The sequence below is a fragment of the Eumetopias jubatus genome, unplaced genomic scaffold (genome assembly GCF_037043125.1).
Source record: "Eumetopias jubatus isolate StellerSeaLion01/CBP00866 unplaced genomic scaffold, mEumJub1_p1.0 scaffold_10, whole genome shotgun sequence".
In the NCBI taxonomy this organism is placed as follows: Eukaryota; Metazoa; Chordata; class Mammalia; order Carnivora; family Otariidae; genus Eumetopias; species Eumetopias jubatus.
In genome coordinates this window covers 80437796-80457821 of record NW_028274816.1, presented here as the reverse complement: position 1 = coordinate 80457821, position 20026 = coordinate 80437796, and the positions used below count along the sequence as shown (strand labels likewise).

The window sequence follows — 20026 nt, the reverse complement described above, 5'->3', positions numbered from 1 at the left end:
CCTGGTATCTGTTCTCCTCTTTCTCAGTAATCACATCCTTATTTTTCAGCTAAATACATGTACATGGAATAGAAATCTTTCCCAGCCTCCCTTGCAGCTCAGTGCAGCCATGTCACCGGGCTTGAGCCAATGGGAGGTGAGCCCTGCCCTTAAGAAAGGAGGCGTGGCCCTCTCCTTCCATTTCCCTTTCCTGCAGTTGTAATGCACAAAGTGACAGCTGAAGGAATCCTTTGGGTCACTAGGTAGAAGGTGCCTGTGGAGGATGACAGCACAAGATGGATGGGGCCAGGTCCCTGATGACTGAAACTGCCAGGTCAAACCTGGACTACCCACCTGGACTTTTTCGTAAGAAGCTTTACTTTTTTTTTTTTAAGATTTTATTTATTTATTTATTTGACAGAGAGAGAGAGAGAGAGAGAGAGAGTACAAGCAGGGGGAGTGGCAGGCAGAGTGAGAGGGGGAGCCTGATGTGGGACTCAATCCCAGGACCCAGGGATCACGATCTGAGCCGAAGGCAGCTGCTTCACCAACTGAGCCACCTAGGCGCCCAGAAGCTTGTCTACTGTTTAAACCACTGATGCACTGACTTTTCTGTCCCTTGCAGCAGTTTTATCTAAGCCTCATACATCACACCATTCTTCCAAATTCTCCATTCTCTGGACTTTGACTTGTGCATGGAATTCCCTCTCCCTGAAACACCGCTAACCCTTCTGCTCCTCATGTGTTATCTATCACCCTTCGATTCTGAGCTGAAATGTGACTTTCCAGGTAAGTTTTCCTTGACTTCCTAGGTGAGGTTAAATCCTCCTGCTCTATTTTCCCTTACACTTTCCTTTGGCTAATACTCAGTATACCTATAATTGCTGGGTTCACGTGAGTCTCCTTCAGTACCACACACTCTTTAAGAGCAAGTATCTGCTTTGTCCACTGTCATCCAAGTGCCTGGTAGTCAGTATATGCCCAACAAATATTTGGTCAGTGAACAATATCATAACCCTTGAGTGATTTCTGGACCATACCTTAAGGACTTCTTGGCCTTGGGCGCTTGGGGGGCTCAGTCGCTTAAGCGTCTGCCTTCAGGTCAGGTCATGATCTCAGGGTCCTGGGATCGAGTCCCGCATCGGGCTCCCTGCTCCGCGGGAAGTCTGCCCCTCCCTCTGCCCATGCTGTCTCTTTCTCTCTCTCTCTCTCTCTAAGTAAATAAATAAAATATTTTTTAAAAAAGGACTCCTGGCCTTACATTATAGGACTCCTGTCACCTCTGCTTGTAGCTCTAGTCCTGTCAGACACTCTCAATGTGAATACTGTTTCTCTCTATTCCCTTCTGGACAATTCTGAAATGTGCCAACTCCTTCAACAGATCTACACAGCTCTTTCTAGCGCCCCTTCATTTTCTCTTAATACACCCAGAGCTAGAGAGTGAAGAATTATGTGGACTCTTGGAATTAATATATACATGGAGACTCTTCACTAACTAGTATGACCACGTCTTCAGGAACTGGGATGTCTTACAGGTATTTTTTAAAAGAAAATATAAGAAACATACAAACCCTATTACCTGAATTCTGACCGTATACAGGAAAACATTCTTAAAATATTTTAAAAGCCTCTGGCTGTAAAGGGTACATCACTTTTCAATGGCATTACAAGCACCTGCCAGTTTACTGCTTTATATGCTCACCCTTCACTGACACTGAAGATTCTACCCCACTTACTCATTTTCACAAATTAAGCATCTCTTTGTTATAACACCGTGGAGTTAAAGAAATAGGGTCCCAAGAAGAAGGCAGTGGGACATATGACAAAGAAGCAAACAAATCAAGAGATCTGAGTGCTAGGTCTTAGGTTGCCAAAGAGTCAGTGGAAGACCCTGGATCAGTTCTCTTTTTAACTGTAAAATGAAATGTACAAGTAATTCCTAACATCCCTTCTGAGAAAAAAATGTTTTGTTGCCATATCAACTTGCTGTTCGTGATTTAATAGAGATGATGTTGGTGATTATGCCAAAAACCGTATCATTACAAGTACTGGCAGGAAACCTGACATTTGGCTGTCAGTTTCAGGTTACATGGAGGTTTAAGTGAGTCTTACTATCTAAAAACCAAATGTGTATTTTGGAAAAGCTAGTTTTTGTGTGATGAGAATGGCTTTTAGAATATGAGCTTTTCCAGTACATGTCATTCTCCTCCCACATTTGTTAGGCGCCCACACTGGATTCAGAAGGTGCTCTGTAAAATCCCACCGGTCAATAAAACAGAATGGATTTCACTGCCACTCCCTTGATCCCTAGGCCTCCGTTCCCTTCAACCGTCCCGGAGACTGATAAGGAAGATCCAGAGAGCAACCGGGGCAGCGTCAGGCAACAGCACAAGTGTCTGTATTACAAGCACATGCAAAGACACTGGGGCTTGTCGAGTTCTTCAAATCAAGGACGGCCTAGTCCAGGCTTTCCACACTTCTAGCAGAGGTTAAAGAGATTCGCAGCCGTCTCCCGGCGTGTACAGGCTGGATGCGAGCGCTCCAAGCTCCCATTCTCAGAACCTGCACCCTACGGGGTCCTGCCTGGCCAGTCTAGAGCCACTGCCCAGCTCTTCACACCCGCCCTGCCCCCGCCCCGCCCCCGCCCCGCCGTCGCCAGCCGGTCCTGACCTCCTCGAACTGCTCGCCCGAGCAGCCGGCGCCACGAGCCTCCAGCAGCTCCCGGAACTGCTCCAGGGTGACTGACTCTTCGCCGCGGCCCAGCCGCTCTTCCAGCCAGCGCAACAGCGCGCCGTGGTGTCTAGACACCAGAGACTCGCAGGGCGGCGCAGGCCGCAACGCCGCCGCCGCCTCTCGCAGTCGGGCGGGCTCCAGCAGCGCCGCGGCGGGCGGCAGCGCCGGGGCCGGGGGGCCCGAGCCGGAGATCGCGCCCGAGTCCGCGGCCCAGTCCTGGTGCGGACCCCAGCCCTCGCCCCCGGCGGCAGCCGCTTCGTCTTCACTGCTGTGACTCGGAGCGTTCCCCATGGAGTCTCCGTCTCGGGCGCCCGGCTGTGCCGCCGCCGCCGCCTCCCCGCCTCGACCTGTCAACCTCCGGCTGCACCCGGCGGACGGGGAGGGGACGACGGCGGCAGAGGCTTCCGGCTTCCTAGCCGTCAAGCGAGGCCTGCCGTCGCAAAGGCGCCGTCAAGCAGACTCAAGCAGATGCCGTAAGACAGAGAGCGAAGGACGGCTTGCGCAGGGGGCGGAAACCCGATTTCCCAGAGGGCGAGTTGCGTCCTAACGCCTACGTCATCCCGCAGCCTCCTTTGCCGCCATCTTTGTTGGGGGTGACAACCGGCGTGGCTGAGCCTCCGCCGCTTACACTCTCGCTATGTCTCCACGTTCACTACCTACGCTGAAAAAAAAGCGAGGCCGGGGAGTGGAGCCAGGCAGTGGTCTTTCGCCAAAGCCGTTTTCCCTTCAGTGCCCCGCTGTCCCCTGGGTGGCGCGGGCAGGACGACGGGGCGTCGCGCCGGTGACGTCCGCCGGTGACGTCGCGCCTGCGTCGCCGCCATCTTGGCCCTGGACGGCGGGGCGGCCGCTTGCGGTCTGAATGCTGAGGCTCGGCGGGCGTGGGCTCTGGCTGGGCCTGGCCGTGGCGGCGGCGGCGGCGGCGGCGGCGGCACGGTGGGTGGGCTGGTGGAGCGGCCGCGCTGGCCTTCGCCTTTTCGTCCCCGAGGAGCTGGCCCGCTACCGCGGCGGCCCCGGGGCCCCGGGCCTCTACTTGGCGTTGCTCGGCCGCGTCTACGATGTGTCCTCCGGCCGGAGGCACTACGAGCCAGGGGCCCACTATAGCGGCTTCGCAGGTATTGGCGAGGCGGCCGGTAGCCGCCCTTGCGTCGTTCGTCCGTGCGCTTGTTCGCTCATTCGTTCGTCCGTCCGTTCATCGGCCGCTTTCTCCCCACAGTCGTCAGGCCGACGTGGGGGCCGTGCGCGGCTGCACCCTCCCTCCGGGCTCTTGCACGCGGGCGGGACGGTGGCCCGCTGTTAGCCCAGCCTGTCTCCCAGGCGCTCTCTGCGACGTAGGTTCGAGGACCGGGCCTCCTGCCGCTTGTCGGCTGCCCAGCGGCCGGCAGGAGCCCCCGGAGGCGTGCTCCGCGCCCCACGACGGGGCTCAGGGCGCAGCGGCGACTGAGACGGCGCCCCTGCCCTCAGACGTGTCCCCTACTGACTCGTGTTCTCTTCAGGGTGTCCCTGTCCCGAGGGACTTCCTTATCCCCACCCAAGTTTCCCCGAAAAATAGTCCATTTGGTGTGAGTCGTTCTTGTTTCTAGTACAGATGCACTTAGGTCCGTTAAAGGTGGTGGGTTAGAGCAGAGAAAGGTCTGGGCCCCTTTACAGTCTTTCCGAAGAAAGCTGCGCATGCGTTAGGCCTGCACCGTCCGTCGGATGAGATGTATTCTGCCGCCCCGTCCAACCAGGCTGGAGGGAGCACCACCGCCCAGGTTAAAAAGGAGCGAACAGTGCTGAGCTCGGCCAGTGACTAGGCTGATGCTAAAGACTCACTTTCCATTTGTCATAGTCTTAAGAGTTGGGAAGCCGCCTCGGGTACGGAAGTCGCTGCCCTGTCTCTAGGGAGGACTTCAGGGACGGGTCAGTTGGTGTTGCCAAGCTCCTCCAACAGCCCAGCGAGGAAAGAACTTACCGGAGCTGCACAGTGATCTAGAAGCCGAGCTGGGCCTGGGGTCAGGGTTCATTCACCGGCCCGTCGAGGGCAGTCGGCAGTGCACGGCCCCGTCACACCCTGTCGCAGCTGCCACAGCAGGACGCACAAGCGTGAACATAAAACCCTTCTTCCCCGGGGTCACCGTTTGCAGTGTGCTCTGGCGTCTGCCGAGTTCCTCTGTGCCTGTTGCACACTCAGCATCGATGCACTGACCACTGCCACGCAGCCCGCCTTGTGCCAGGTGCTGAGGAATCAGAAATTCGTGCTCCCTACCACCCACACAGCCTAGGAGGGAAGCAGAGATGTGCGTTCGTGTGGTCAATATTTGTATTATTGTCTGTCTATTAAGACAGAATTCACACAATATAAAATCCACCCTTTTAAAGTATACACTTAAGTACTTTTTAATATAGCCAGAAAGTTGTGCAAACCACAGCATCATCTAATTCCAGGCATTTTATCACCCCAAAGAAACCCCATATCTGTTAGCAGTCACTCCCCAGTCCCTCCTACCCCTCAGCCCCTGGCAACCTCTTGTCTGCTTCCATCTGAAGATATGCCTGTTTGGACTTTTCATATAAGTGGAGTCATACATGAGGCCTTTTGTGTCTGGCTTTTTTCACTTAGCACAGCATTTTCAAAGTTCATCCAGGCTGGATCGTCACGTATCGGTACTGCATTCCGCATTGTGACCAAATAATATTCTGTTGTACGTATATACCACATTTTGTGTATTTAATCATCATTTGTTAGACGTTTTGGTTGTTTCCATTTTTTGCCTATTACGAAAACACGGCTATGAACATACATGTGCACGTTTTTGTTTGGACCTGTGTTTTCAGTTCTCATGTAGTAACTCTTGTGTTTCGCTTTTTGAGAAACTGCCAAGCTGTTTTCTAAAGTGGCTGTACCCCTACCATCAATGTAGTAGAGTTCCAGTTTCTCCACATTCTCGCCAAACTGGTCATCTTTTTGATTATAGTCATTTAATGGGTTTGATTATTTGCATTTCCCCAATAACTATGATGTTGAGCATCTTTTTATGTGCTTGTTGACCATTTGTGTATCTTCCGTGAAGAAAGGTCTGTTCAAATCCTTTTCCGTTTTTTAATTGGGTTGTCTTTTTACTTTGAGTTGGGAGAGTTCTTTATATACTCTGCATACTAGGCCCTTATCAGATCCATGATTTGTGACTATTTTTCCCCTGCCGTAGGTTGTCTTTTCACTTTCTTGATTGTGTGCTGTAGGGCACAAAATTTTAAAATTTTGATCGAGTTTATTTTTTCTTTGTTAGCTTGTGCTTTTGGTGTCCTATCTAAGAAACCATCACCTAATCCAAGGGCACAAACATTTACCCTATGTTTTCTTCTAAGAATTTTACAGTTTGAGCTCATTCATGTCATTGATCTATTTTGAGTTAATTTTATATATGTTGTGAGGTAGGGGCCCACTTTCATTCTTTTGCATGTTGCTCTCCAGTTGTCCAAGCACCATTTGTTGAAAACACTATTCTTTCCCCCTTTGAATTATTGAAATAATTATTGAGAATTGACTTACTGAAAATTGACTGTAAATGCATGGGTTTCATTCAGCCAATATTTATTGATAATTACTAAAGACTAGGCACTACCAGACACTGGGGAATCAATACTAAGTTTGGTGTGTTCTCTGCCCTGATAAAACTAGCAGACCAGTAGGAAAGGCAGACATTAGATAGTTATTACATCAACAATTAATGAGTTATTTTGTGACAAGTGTTAAAAGGAAGACATACTTGTGTTAACATCTGTCCCAGCGAGGGGAGATGAGCTTTTCCTGGAGATGGGGATTAGGGGTTTCCAGATGTTTCTCAGAAAATAAGTTCTTGAGTTGGTACAGTGCCGGCAATTTACGAGCTCATCTACTTGGAAACCCGTCTCCTGCAGGCCGGGATGCATCAAGGGCGTTTGTGACTGGGGACTACTCCGAAGCAGGCCTGGTGGACCATGTAGCTGACTTGTCATTTTCGGAGGTGCTGACCCTTCAAAATTGGCTTTCATTCTACGAGAAGAATTACGAATTCGTTGGTAGGTATTCCACAGGTCACTTCCATAGATTCTATTCAGTTGTCCTGCAATTTTTTAAAAGAGTTAGAGTTCGTTGGGGATTGGATTCAAGCTTAAAATCTGTACAATACCCATGAAATTTTCCCTTAAACTCTGGTTGTTAGTGTGGCCGTGAGTCCCCGAAGGAAGTGTTTGGGGCACTTGTTTCTCTCACTCATACTCTTGGGAGAGGATGATCCTGCCGTTTGCTTTGGCCTCTGTGGCCCCAAAGCCAGGGGTTACCTGCCGCACCTTGAATCACCAGCTCCAGGAGCCTCGCTGGGTCCCAGGCATCGGGCTTCGGCACCCAGTCAGGAAGGCTCAAGGCCTACGTTTGTGTGCAGTTTTGACAAATACTCTTATTTAACCCTGTAGGGAGACCAGCATTAGTCTGTGTCCGTCCCGAAGGAACTGTCTCCCAAACACTTGTTAAAGCCAGTTGTGCCGGGCATGCAAGGAGGGAATCACCTTTGAAATAGAAAGACACCTAACAGGTCCCAGAGAAACGTTAGACTCTAAACACTAGAGTGCTTTGTAAACACTGAAAATTGGAGTGGTTGGGGCCCTTTTCCCTCTATGGAGCCCAGCTGGACACGGCTGACTGCCTGGGGAACATCAGTGCTCCTCACCACCAGAACGGGTCTCGGTTGGGAGCGTTCCGTCTCTGCCCCTAATACCTCTGACTGTCTGCTCTGTCTTGACCACTTGGGTTACCTTTTCTGAGAACCTTGGCCTTTGCCCCAGCTCCTCCGCTCCCTCCACATCCAACTGACCAGAACACCCACAGTTCTGTGTGCAGCCCCCCACCACACACACTTGTTGGCTCCTGCCCTCCCAGCCTGCACACCCCCTTCTGGGTTTTCCTCCAGGCTGTTCCGGGCCATTCCTGACACCACAACCACGTCTGCACTGAAGGGACTGAGCTCTCTGCAGACCTTCAGGAGGCTGGGTTCTCCCTTTTTCCCGGGAGGTTGGTTGAAATATTACCAGGTTAATAAGGAAGAGAAATCCTAACACAAAAGAATAAGAATAGAGCCCTGAGAGTGGGCAAAAGCTGCCAGAGCAAACACGTCATCCTGATATTTGGGGAGCAAAGTGCTGTGTTTGAACAGTGTTAGTGTATGTGTGTGAGGGTCAGGAAGGGACTGTAGTCAGTCAGCATGTATTTGAATACCTACTATGGGTAAGTGATGGTTCTGGTCCTCATGGGGACCGGACCAGGGATGAGTTGAGTGCAGGTCCTGCCCTCTTTTGGCTCGTTCTATAGGAGGGGGGCTGTGTTAGGCTCTTTCGGGCCCAGAAAAGCCCCCCCAGAGGAGGAAGTGAAGATAGGAAGCCATCTCGGCAGCCAGTGGCCAAGCCTCACAGGCCAACGAGATGTCTTTGTGTTCTGGATACAGTGTTGGCTTGGAGACCCAGCCGGTGGTGACCGCCATTCTCACGACACAGCTTCTCCAACTCTTTCTCTGTGACTCCTGCCTCTCTGTGGGTCTCATGTCTAAAACCCAGCATGACAGGCTTGTCGCTGTGCACAAAGAGACCCTCTAGGAGGAAGTTTTCTGCTAGATCAACTCAGAGGCTGCACCCTGATCCCCTCATATATTCTAATAAGCACTGAAAATGAATGCTCTGTACTGGGCTGTTTTGAGGGCTGGGGCCTCACTGGTGGGGAGGAGAGACATACGTGAACAAGTAAACCGACCACACAATCCCAGTTGGGACTGAGTGTAAACAAAATGGATTGATGTGTGTGTAGGGTGTGGGGTGTGGCACCTTTGAGCAGATGTTCAGGGGAGGCCTGTTGGAGGGGTTAGTAGGTGAGCAGAGACCTGGATGTGAGGAGCCAGTCAGACTTGAGGTCTGGGAAGAGAGTATTCCAGGCTGAGGGAGCAGTGCCGAGACGGGGGGCAGCTAAGCACAGTCAGCAGATAGAAAGGAAGCCAACGTGCAGAGCCGACAGCACACTAGGGAAGGAAGGAATGGCCTGGGAAGAGTTTGCAGAAGCAAAGAGAAGTCAGATGGCAAGAGTCTTGGAGGCCTTGACAAGAAGTCTGTATTTTATCCACATGCTTTCAGAAGCCACGGCATGGAGGAGATAGGAAGTGACTCATGTTTTCCAAAAATCAGTCAATTGCTTTGTGCAGAAAGAACTGAAGTAGCTGGATCATCAGGAGGCCACAGCTGCAGGCTGTAGTTTGGGTTAGAAATGAAGGTGGCCAGAACCACGGTGTCTTCTAGAGGCCGGCCAGACGAGATTTGCTGTTGGATGGTCATGAGCACAGGAAAGTGTACGTTGTATACGAAGGAGTAGCAGCTCCTAATCCAGGTCACAAAAGTGACGTGAACAGAATTGGACAAGTCGGGATGGTTGGCCGTGAGGGGGGACGAAGCTGCCCCTGGCGGCCTAGGAGTGCAGGGCTCAAGGCTGCTCAGGCACCTGCTCTTCTTGGCCGGCCCTTCTAGAAGCACTTTCTGCTGCTGCTTCCTGTGGCAGGTGCTGCAGGAAGCAGCCTGCACATCAGGACTCAGAGACGAAAGTCCCTGCCCCAAAGGAGAGCTGACCCCTCTGGCTCAGGCCTGCAGGTTCATGGACCACTTGCTGGCTGTTTCCATTCAGTTTGTGCACCGCAGGACTGAGGGAGAGAGAATGGTGGAGGGAGAGTGTGGGCGCCAGCTTCAGGGCCCTCCCAGCTACTCAGCCTCCCTGTCTCTCTCCTAGGTGGTTCTGGGGGTTTGCAGAATGTTGGTGAAGCGCAAGCGTAGCGCCTGACCTTGAGTAAATGCTCAATAAATGACTTATTGATAGTTCTACAAGACAAAATCATTTCACTTTGGGAAGAATTGAGCCACAAAAACGTGACCCAATAAGCCAGTCATTTGTCGTACATTTATGGAACACGTCCTGCGTGCCTCCAGCACCACGGAGCATGGAGGAAGGAATCACATGCAGTTCTGCCCTCCAGGAAGCGCTGTCTGCATATGGGGAAGGGTGGGCGGCCTCCGTATGGGGGAGTCCACAGCTAGAGCAGGCTCGCTTCTATGTGGGGTCTTGTCAGACATCAAGGGGTTCTTAGTCCTGGGCCAGGAACCCTGGGAGCTTGGGCTTCACCCTGGAGGTGACCGAGACCCTGACATCAGCTGTCCGGTCGCCACAGGAAGGGTGATAGGACGGTTCTACGGCGAGGACGGCCTCCCTACGCCGGAACTGACCCAGGTGGAAGCCACGATCAGCCAAGGCTTGGAGGCGGGCCGGCGGGCGCTGGAGGAGAAGCAGACGTTCCCACCGTGCAATGCCGAGTGGAGCTCCAACAGGGGCAGCCGGTTCTGGTGTTCCCCAGAGAGGTACACAGGCTTCCCTCCCACACGTGACTCGGGGACGCCATAACCCAGCTGTCCATCCAGGGGGACTCAAAGTACAGGCACTCTGGGTAGTGAGTCTCACCTGGCTACATGTCCGAGGCTTCTGGGGGCCCTGACAACAGGTGAGGTGACGGTGAGGACCCGGGCGTGTGTTTTGTTTGCTTGCACTCCCCAGAGACCCCGGCCTGGGATGAGCAGGCCCAAGTACAGCTGCTTGGTTTGGCCTGTTGATCCGTCCAGGGGCCTCCGTTCCCTCGTCTGCACAAATCCCAGCCGCCTACAGGGACGAGGAGGCGGGGCCCGCCCGCGGCACGAAACATGGCAACTGCTGAGTGTTTTCCGAGAAGCCCTTTCCTGTAGAAATAAAGTGAGGAGAGCCCGATCAGAGTAGACGCCCCAGAGATTATTCCTGGGTTGTTTGGGGGCAGCTGGAGGAAGAACAGGTGTTTAATCATCAGGCCCTCAATCCCCTTAACTCTGATGCAGAAGATGGGGACCCCCCCCCGGCACACACAGCAAGCTTCAAGGGCCTCAAGTACGAGCCCAGCTCTCCCTGAGAAGCAGGGGAGCCCCTTCCTCAAGTGTAAGCTGTGTCCGTCCACCCTCTTCTGTGCGGAGAGGCCTTCTTGCTCTCCTTGTGTGGACGAGAGCCAACAGCCAAAGCTGCTAGCTTTCCCCAGGCCCAGCCCCTGTGTCCATCACATTTCCTCCACCTTAATTCAGGGAGCAGGTGTGGAAGGGGCAGGAAGGAAAGCTCCTGTCCAGTTTTGAAGGGACAGGGCCTGGCCTCCAGAAAGAGGGGCTCGGGGAACCTGGGCTGCCCACCGGAGGGCCTGCCTGCCGGTCTCAGCGGCCCCTCTGGCCTCACTGCCTGCCCTCCCCCGGCGAGTCCACCCCATCCCTGTGCCTCAGCTCTGTTGTAACTCCCTTTGGAAACGACAAAGGAGTCCTGAGTTCAGACAGGGACTGGGTGTGCAGTAAGGGGAAGGGAAGGAGTGCCGGAGGCACTAGGATGCAGTGGGGGATCGGAGCCAGACCCTGTTTCTGAGACGGCCACAGGCCTGTGGGGGAGAGCCTTTCCCAGGTGTCAGCAGTGTGGGGGAGTGGCGCTGGCTCCTGGGGAGGCGCAGGGCAGGGCCCAGGAGCCCCGGGACGGCAGCGGAAGCTGGAGCAAGTCAGGAGGGCCGGCAGGGTTAGGGGGCGCACGCTGCAGACCCCCACCTCGGGAAATCGCCAGGTGGCCTCCCCCGCTCCCCTCGCCAGAGACCCATGAGTTCCTGCCAGTAACACGTCCTTGTTCCTCAGCGGAGGTGTGAGGAGAGACTGGATCGGTGTCCCCAGGAAGCTGTACAAGCCGGGTGCCAAGGAGCCCCGCTGTGTGTGCGTGAGAACCACCGGACCCCCTAGCGACCAGTCACCGGGCCTCCCTGCAGACACGAACCGTGGAGACTTGGACCACCCCAACTTGGGGGAGTACACGGGCTGCCCACCCTCGGCCATCACCTGCTCCTTCCCGCTGTGAGCCCGTGCCCCAGATGGTGAGAACCCACAGAGAACCCTGCCTGGAAGCACCCTGCCCATACTCTGCAAACGTGGCCCACGCCCCTCACCGAGGGCTCACCCTCCTGTGCCTGAGACCAGAGCGCGCCAACCTGCCCGGCACCGGTCAGCCTGTTTGTGATCTACTCGCCATCCTTCTTCAGAGCCCTCAGACGGTAAGGCGCGCAAATCTGACCAGCTCAAAGCTAACCGGACTGCCAGGCCCTACCTGTAACTCCCCACCCGGTTAGGGCACGGGGGGCACCGGCAAATCAGAGACAGGCAGATGCGTCCAGAGAAGCCACGGATCACTAAGAGCGTCCATGTCACTCTCCTGGGTTCCCCTGATTTGACCTCCACCCTGAGCCACGCCACGCCACGCCACACCTAGTTGATGGCAGCCGAGCCCCACCGGGAGAGGGAACAAGGAAACGGGGCAGGCTCATCCTGGAGGGGAAGGGCTTTTGCTTATATGGAGGCAGCAAATCCAGACGCCTCCGAGCAACAGTTTGAAGTGAGGATATTCTCTTTTAAGCATTTAGAATTAGGTGTGGGAGAAGTCTGCTTTTTGATCAAAAAGTAGTTTCTTTGCTGTGATGCTTCTCCTGGTGCGGTGTGTGTCCAGGGCAACCCGTCGCCCCTATGCCAACCCCACTGACCGGAGGAGCTTCTTACTGGGGACCTACCCTCTGCCGCCACCCCCCCGCCGCCGCCTGCCTCACGGCGCTTCCCCCTCCTGAAGGAAGCCCTCCTCTGTGGCACTGATCTACTTCCCGCCACAGCTAAACTTGTGGCCACGCTGCGTGTACTCAGGGTCCTTGCTCCTCAGCCCCCCTCGGCTGTGCAGCAGGCTAGACTCTGCCCTCCTCACCCCAAGGCCATGGCCGTCCGGGACTGGCCACAACTGACGGCCTCTGGGAAACCCTCCCTTGGCTCTTGCCTGATTGACTCCCTTTTCTCCCCCAGGCACCCCTCTCGGCCCATGCGCCCCCCACCAGGTCTCCTCACTCCCGCCTCAGCTGCATCCGGATGGGCGCTCCTGGGAGCACGTCCTAGGCACCCAGACTCCACGCTTCCGGATTCAGTCACCTTGTGATGTCACACCAAGTGAGGACCCTGGCAGCCATCCAGAAGGCCATCCTCTGCTCCTCCCCTCCTCCCAGGCCATCTCAGGGCCCCGGCCCTCCCCCAACCCACCCCCCCCAGCAGCCTCCCCAGCTCTGGGCTGTCATTTCTCACCCGGAAGCCACAAGTCTCACCGTCCTCTCCCACGCTGCCCTCCACCCTGTTGTGAGCGGTCACCCTGGATGACCAGGGCGCCCCCCCTCACCTTCAGTGACTTCCCACATCCACGGCTCTCCCACCACCTCCCCGTGCACCGGGGCACCCTTCCCTGCAGCCTCGTCCACCGCACCGTGCCTGCAGAGCCTCCACCAGGCTGTCCCTCCTGCCTGGACTGGCACCTCTCGGGAGGTTGTGCTCGCCTGGCCTGCCTGCAGCCTTGTTCTCTTTAAGACAACCACCCAGGTTTCCCACCCGCCGCTCTCCCTGCACAAGGACCGAGGGCTCCCCAGCTTGGTGTCCTGCACCCCAGTACCCTGCACGGGGTGTCAGTGCGCAAGTTAGCTCTTAGTCTGCAGATGAGGCAGCACAGAGCAGTGCAGCTGAGCCTCGAACTCCAGGTTCTTGCCCCAACTCCGTGCTGTTTGCACCCCTCCATAGCTTGCTGTGTCCCTGTGGGGTGGGAGGGGGCAGGCGAGGCTCACCTCAGGGAGGCTGTAGTCGGCGACAGGAGCCCCGCTAGAGCCCCAGAGGCCATCCTCGGGGTGGGAATGAGGGACAGTGTGGGGGCCCGGTGCAGAGGAGTGCAGACCCTCCCAAAACAAATAGAAATGAACGGAACAAGGCACCCTGTCATCCCAGCCGAGTGTGGCCGGGGAGGGCCCTGGGCACCCACTCTCCGCCGGACTGCAGGCTGCTCACTTCCTCTTTGCCACCAACATGTACTTTATCGTGAAGAGCTCCTTGTGTTGGGGTGGCGGTCGAATCTTCAAAGGGCTCAGCCGTGAGGAAGCTCGTGGTTACTGGAGCAGTCGCTCTCCTTCGTCCTTCCGGAAGTGGCCCCAGGGCAGAGCTCTGGTGGATGGAGGCAGGCCCCCCAGGACGGCTCTGGCAGGGAGGACTTGCTGGAGAGGGAGATGATGCTGGGCAAGGGGCTTCACCTGTTCTCGTGTAACCTCTCTGCCGGCCTTGAGAGGGTCCAGAGAAGGGGCACAACAGAGCTGAGCTGTTCCCCCACATCTGCTTTCCTGCTGCCCCCACGAGCAGGGCTGCGTTGAGCATGCTGGGCAGCTGCCCGCGCGCACCCAGGAGTGGAGCGCCTGGGGGTCAAAGGGAGCCATACCAGGCCATCGCCCATCCCTGGCTCGTGTAGCTCTGGGGCAACTGGGACCTGGAAGACCCCGCGCACAGGTTGGGGCCCTGTTCAGAAATCCGTGGTGCCCCTAGAGGACGAAGCGAACGTCCCACCCCCGTCTTGAGAGCTCCCCCAGCAGCAGAGGCCCCAGGCTCCTGCAGGGAAACCGCAGACGTTGCTCCCATCAGCGCCCCCGGAGGGGGTTCTGTGCCCTTGCATGAGAGGAGGGGCGCGTTACCCATTTCTGATGACCTCCCGCAAGGAAAACCGTAGGAGCCAGGAAGGACCGCGGTCGCCACTCCAGCTTTATGGGTGCGGACACTAAGGCCCAGAAGTTACGACGCTTGCCCAATACTGTCAGCGGATCAGTAACAGAACGAAAACCTGGTGCCCTTCCCCGGCTGGGCAACGGCGTGGGAGCCTATGCAGGCCCCGTTGTTTGTACTCACGTTAGGACTAGTGTTCCCCTCAAGGACGCCTGTTAGGTTTACGGGAGATTGTCCTGTGGAAGCACTTAGCAGTGCCTGTTAACCATGAGAAAAGCCAGCAGAGAATGAGCTCTGTCTCCACAGCTGGTCGGAACCGGGGGGAGCAAGCTAGAAGACAGGGAAAGAAAGGGGGTGCGTCCGTCCCAGCACGGGCGGCGGCCGGGTGGGGGTGGCTAGCTGTATGGTCCGTTCAGGGCGTTATGGGCCCCTCGACTTCACACCTTCCCGAGTGTTCTCTGAAACCCCCAGTGCCGGTCCTCCCTCTAGACCACGACCAGCAGAACCCTCGCCGGGGCTGGACCCTCCCGAGGAGTCTCAAAGGGAGCGTGGCCACCCACGCAGCCTGGGCTGTTGCCTGGCCTGGAGCATGTCCAGGCGGCTGGTGGGTTATGCCTAAAACAGCTACTTTTTGACTGCTGTCACCAATGTGCTTCTGAAAAGTGTTGGAAATCCAAACTTCCCGAGAGGGTGAGCTATTCAAGGAATGTGTTCACGTGCCAGGAGTTAATGGGTTAGCCCGGTGATGGGTATGAAGGAGGGCACATTCTGCGTGGAGCACTGGGTGTTATATGCAAACAATGAATCATGGATCACTACATCAAAAAAAAAAATTTTGTTTTTAATGCTTATTGGTACTTCTGCATTAAAAAGTTTAACTACAAATGTCTTATTAAAGTTTCCACTTGAAACGCACAATTTTACCTCATTTTATTGTAAGGAATTGTTAAAGAAAATGCAAATATCAATATTTGAAAAATACATTCCATTACATGGACTCCAAAGAAACAATGCCGATCAAAGCGTCCTGGTCCCACACATGATACCGCCGTCCCGCACTGAGCACCGCCCTGGACGGCTCGGAAGCCCAAGCGATCCACCCGCACGTGCGCCTTCAGTTCCTGCCCCGCTGCCGCCCTGCCCCCGGTCTCACACAGCTGCCCCAAAAGGACAGGCCACGAAGTCGAGCAGTCCAGTTGTGTTGTGTGCGACGGGTTAGCGTGTGATTTATACCACAAAGGGACCGTACGGGCAGCAATCCTCCAGAGAAAGTCATTAAGGCATCCGTGACGACTTCAGGGAACTCACTGAGTGCTCCTATCTTGTCAAGCCGCCAGCTCTTCACGGACTACTTTATTAAATTACAACGAGAATGTGGCTTCCACGCCCCCCCTCTTCTGCGGCTGGCATGAGCAGTCCCAGCACTGCAAGAAGACTTGTCAGGAGCTCCTTCGGTGCCCGTCGTGACAGCGTCTCACCTGCGCACTATCACCTGTCACCTGGGGGCTTGGTGCACCTTTCGGGTCTAAGCATCACCCAGCCCCTCCCGAGGCTTTCCCTCCACTTCATGCCCAAGGATAAGATCAGCGCAGAATCGTTCAGTGGCACAGGCGGGGGCCGCTAGCGGAGCGGGGGCGAACCCGCCGGCACGCTGGGCTCCGTGCAGGCACGGCCACAAGTGACCCGGGGCTGAGGTAGAGGGCTAGCGGGCACGGGGACCCCACTGCTGGAGAGAGCACGGCAGGCGAGCCTCGGCCAAACCGCGGACTGGGGCGGGCAAGCGCGCAGGCAGCAAACTGCAGAGGCAACACACGTTGATACATCATGTGGCGAGACACCACTACAGTCACCGAGAACTAGAAAGTCCTAAGTGGAGGCACTTGAGTTGGGTGGGGTATTCCCGCGTTGGGGGATCGCAGCAAGTCAGCCGCTGGGTGCACACGCAGCGCGTGCAAGAGACTGCTGGAGGATGCCGTCCAGTGGGCCTGGCGATGAGCAGGAGGCAGGTAGGGCTAACGCAGTGTAACAACGTTCACGGTGCACACACTGTGTTTCAGAAAGTTTATTCTTCCCGCTGTACTCCTCACAACTGGTGACTCCCTGAATAAAACCGAGATTCCACCACTAGTATTTAAGCTATGGATTAAACTGTAAGGAGAACAACCCTGCAATTCTACAGCACGTTGAGTGCCAGGAAGAGTGGTGCCGGGGGGGTGGGGTCCCACAGGCAGCTGCATGCAGCCCAGCGAGCACCCCTGTGGCCCCGGAGACCCCCCGAGGCTGTGGAAAGGTGCCCTGTCTACATGTACGAGGCCGCAGCCTGAAGCTGGCACAGAACTCACAAAATGCTCCCCTGTTCCGTGGCTGCTCGGTACCACAGCCATCCCTGGACTCTGTGAAGAAACACAAGCTGGACTCAACATATTTTAAACAGGCCTTTTAAGATTTTTAAGTGCAATTAGAGGCAAGATTGTTACTAAAATTGGTAATGGCAGGGCAGGAGCAAGACCGTCAGCCTCATCCCTGATGGACTTCCCATCCTCCACTCTCCACCATGAACATGGAAAGAGCGAGTATAAAAGTACCAACTGCCTCGATTCACATCTGAAGCATAATTATCTCACCTTCCAACTACAGAACCAGGCCACCTCACGAAGCCCTACTTCCTTGTGGCCCCGTTCAGGCACCAGAAAATGGAAGCTGACCACAGGCCTCACGTAGGCGAGTGTCTGCCAAGACCAGCTGTTCCTCTGTAAAAAGTCTATAGGAAATGTGTCACAGACTTAGGGGACTGGGGAACTCTTCTAATTAATTTTTTCTTTTAAACATTGTGCACAAGCTCATATTAACATAGAAAGCTTATATATCTCATGAATCACAGAAATATTAAAAAGTAGCACTCTGGTTTATCAGCTCATTTTACACACACATTTAGGCAACAAAATGTATAAATCTATAGCAACAGAGAGAACATACTACTACCCAAAAAAATATTTAGTCCCTTTACACATATACCCATACTTCATTAATGCAAAAACAATGTAGTGGTTTTTAAATGTCTAAAAAATCAGCATTACAATCGAGACTGTTAATCTCTGAGAATAACTCATGAACACACATGTTTATCTCAGAGTTTCTTTCTTTAAAGCAGTGCTAGGAGTTTCTCTTTAAATGCACATTTTTTAAAAAACTGGCCAAACCTTCAAAGGAGACGTTTAGCGCCACAGGGTTAGCATACGCACTAGCAGTGACTAGGGCCAGGAAGCTCTGGAGCCTCATTCCGCAGACGAGCCAGCGTGTTCCCAACCGGCTTGGACCTGCTGGGCGGGGCACGCCGCTGGGAACTCGGGGTTCCTGCACCTGCCGGCCTGAGGCTGCACGATCCCCTCCCCACCGCTGGGCCCGGGTGACACTCTTGCTCCCAGGGACGCTCTGCAGCTCCGTGTGCACTGAGGTCCCATCAGAGCCGATCATTAGAATCACTAACGCGTGGATGTGTGAGGCTATTTCTGAATATGGATTTTTAAATCGGAATCACCCACAATGCAGCTGTATAAAAAGTGCAGCGCAAACAGCACCTCCACCACCCCGGTGGCAGAGTGAGGCCTCTGCGGGCAGGACATAGCCAGATGAGAGAACGAGACGCCGCACTCCTGAACCCAGGAGCATCAAGACAGGTAAAGCTTTCAGTTGTTAAGGCCACGATTTTTCAGCTCTCATCTTTGAACCCTGTTTAGAAAGATTTCACCTTTTTTAAAGGGGCAGCTCACTAAAAATCTCAGCTTAGGTTTAAAAAAAAAAAAAAAAAAAGACTTCGGGCAAGAGTATCCTATCATCTTTATGAAAACGCTGCGCACTGCCACTCACCAGAGCGCAGACCGCGCTCACGGAGCGGCCAGACGCCCGCCTGCCCTGCAGGGCTCTGACCGCCGGCCGCGCAGGAAGACTACGGGAACGCTCAACACGGACACTAAGCCACCGGGAGGGGAACGGTTTTCCGAGTGTCCTTGCAAGTTGCACGCGAATGGAGTCCAACCCCCGTCACAGGTGCCGCGAGGTGACACGGCTGCCCCCCCGAGTCGTCCAGGGACCTCAATCCCAGTCGGACACACGGACAACCCACCGGATCCTCGAAATGGGGTCAATCGCACCGTGGTCCTCAGTCGTTCAGTCTGTTCCGCAGGAAGACGGGCCGGCCAACCCCTGCTCTGGGTGGGTCAGGCTGGTGAGCAGAACAGCTGCTGGGGAGGTGACCGGGGTGTGGCCGGGGGGCTCCCTAAGAGACCCCCCCCAGAGTCAGTACATCAAAGCAAATGTTGCAAACTCGCACGGGCTTGTTCAGATCAAACTTTATAATAGGAATCTCCTTGGTCGAGCATTTATGGCAAAGAAGGCGTCCGCAGTGGCGGCTGTGGAAGCAAAGCAAGGGGGTGTGAGGGGGGCCTCCAGCAGCCACGGCGGCGCCAATAGCATGTGCCTGCCACCCACCAACACATGTCCTACCGAGTCGGTGCGAACACAATTCTGGCCTGCAGGCACGTTAAAATGCTAGCGGGGAAGGCTCTTCGAGATCAAGAGCCCCTCAGCAACTGCCTAAGAACAGGCTCATTCTGCCGGGCACAGCTCCTCGGCTCTCGGGAGCAGGGAGGCTCCCACCCTCCCCGCGCACCGCCTGCAGCGGCATCGCCCCACCTACTCAGGCTCTGCGCTGGGCCCTGGCAGGTTCACGGCATCTCACGGAGAAAGGCAGAAGCAGTGACGGGCAGAAGTGCCGTCGACCCTCTGGCGAGCAACCCCGGAACCCCAGGGCCTTACCAGTGATGTTTGCGAGTCGTGACTCCAAACTTGGCGGCACACTCGTAACAGGTGGACCCGTCGCACCACGGAGGCTCCTTGGACAGCATATCTGCAAGAACAGGCGGAGAGAACCCGTCCCCATCAGAGTGACTGTGCCAGGTGGCCTTGGGGGCCATCGCAGTGACACGTGGGCGCAAAAGCAACACGCTCTGAGCTGTCAGGGAAAGCGTCCCGGGGAGGCTCTGGAGCCCTGGCACTTGCCAGGAGGGCTGGAGCAGGAGGGGCGGTGCTCGAGGTGCTGTGACAGCACGGCATCTGTGGGGGACACGGGGGGTCAGGGGCAGCCAGACCGGGAGGCACAGTGGGAGAGACCGTCGGCTGGGAAGACTGACGGGGGCACACAGCAAGGGGCCAGTGGAGGAGGGGCAGGTCTGCGAGAGCAGGTGGCTGCACGGGGGTGGGCCAAGAATGAGCAGCAAAGGTGACGGAGGGGCCAGGTCTGTGATGTGGGCACCGGCAGAAGACACAGGAGCAGCAGAGCCGGAGCAGGTGAGGGCTTGGTGTGAGCTGTGGAGCATTCGGGCTGGGAACGATCAGCACGGACAGCAGAACCACGCCAGCCCTCTGCCACTCGGAAGTGCTCTGCCTGCGCACGCGGCCTGAGCTCACAGGGAGGGGGCAGCACGTGATCGGTCACTGCCAGCACCTTCCACACCAGCGCCAGGGTGGCGGCTCCCATTCCGAGCTCTGAGAAGGCGGCCCCTGTGCACGGCAAACAGCGCCCTGCTGTGGACCGCGCAGGGACACTGGGCAAGTCACCACGCCAATGTCACGGAGCTGCTAGGAGCCTGGGAGTGCGTGCCTCTGCCCAGACCCTGGG

General features: G+C 55.5%; 3 protein-coding genes across 9 annotated transcripts in view; 1 reads left to right on the top strand and 2 right to left on the bottom strand.

The window, feature by feature from the left end:
* ZZEF1 (zinc finger ZZ-type and EF-hand domain containing 1) overlaps positions 1-3104 on the bottom strand; it is a 101263-nt gene extending 98159 nt beyond the window's left edge. For all 4 annotated transcript variants that reach the window (XR_003612525.2, XR_003612526.2, XM_028124816.2 and 1 more), the window contains exon 1: positions 2650-3104. Coding sequence is in view for 2 of the 4 variants with exons in the window: in XM_028124816.2 (XP_027980617.2) it covers positions 2650-3003 (354 nt within the window). In the remaining 2 variants the exon portion in view is untranslated. The remainder of the gene's footprint in view (positions 1-2649) is intronic.
* A 435-nt stretch (positions 3105-3539) lies between these two features.
* On the top strand, positions 3540-15267 carry CYB5D2 (cytochrome b5 domain containing 2). Its single transcript, XM_028124985.2, has 5 exons — positions 3540-3824; positions 6610-6750; positions 9924-10110; positions 11434-11843; positions 12634-15267. Exons 1-4 carry the CDS (start codon positions 3572-3574, stop codon positions 11648-11650), a joined length of 798 nt encoding a protein of 265 aa, XP_027980786.2. The 5' UTR covers positions 3540-3571; the 3' UTR covers positions 11651-11843; positions 12634-15267.
* Positions 6267-20026, bottom strand: part of ANKFY1 (ankyrin repeat and FYVE domain containing 1) — a 96701-nt gene continuing 82941 nt past the window's right edge. For 2 of the 4 annotated variants that reach the window (XM_028124984.2, XM_028124983.2), the window contains exons 24-25: positions 19165-19255; positions 15263-18758 (exon numbers count right to left, since the gene is read on the bottom strand). In XM_028124984.2, the coding sequence (XP_027980785.1) occupies positions 18626-18758; positions 19165-19255 (224 nt within the window). In that variant the 3' untranslated portion in view covers positions 15263-18625. Of the gene's footprint in view, positions 10483-15262; positions 18759-19164; positions 19256-20026 lie in introns of those variants that run through there. The other 2 variants (XR_015769263.1, XR_003612541.2) reach the window with 2 other exon arrangements.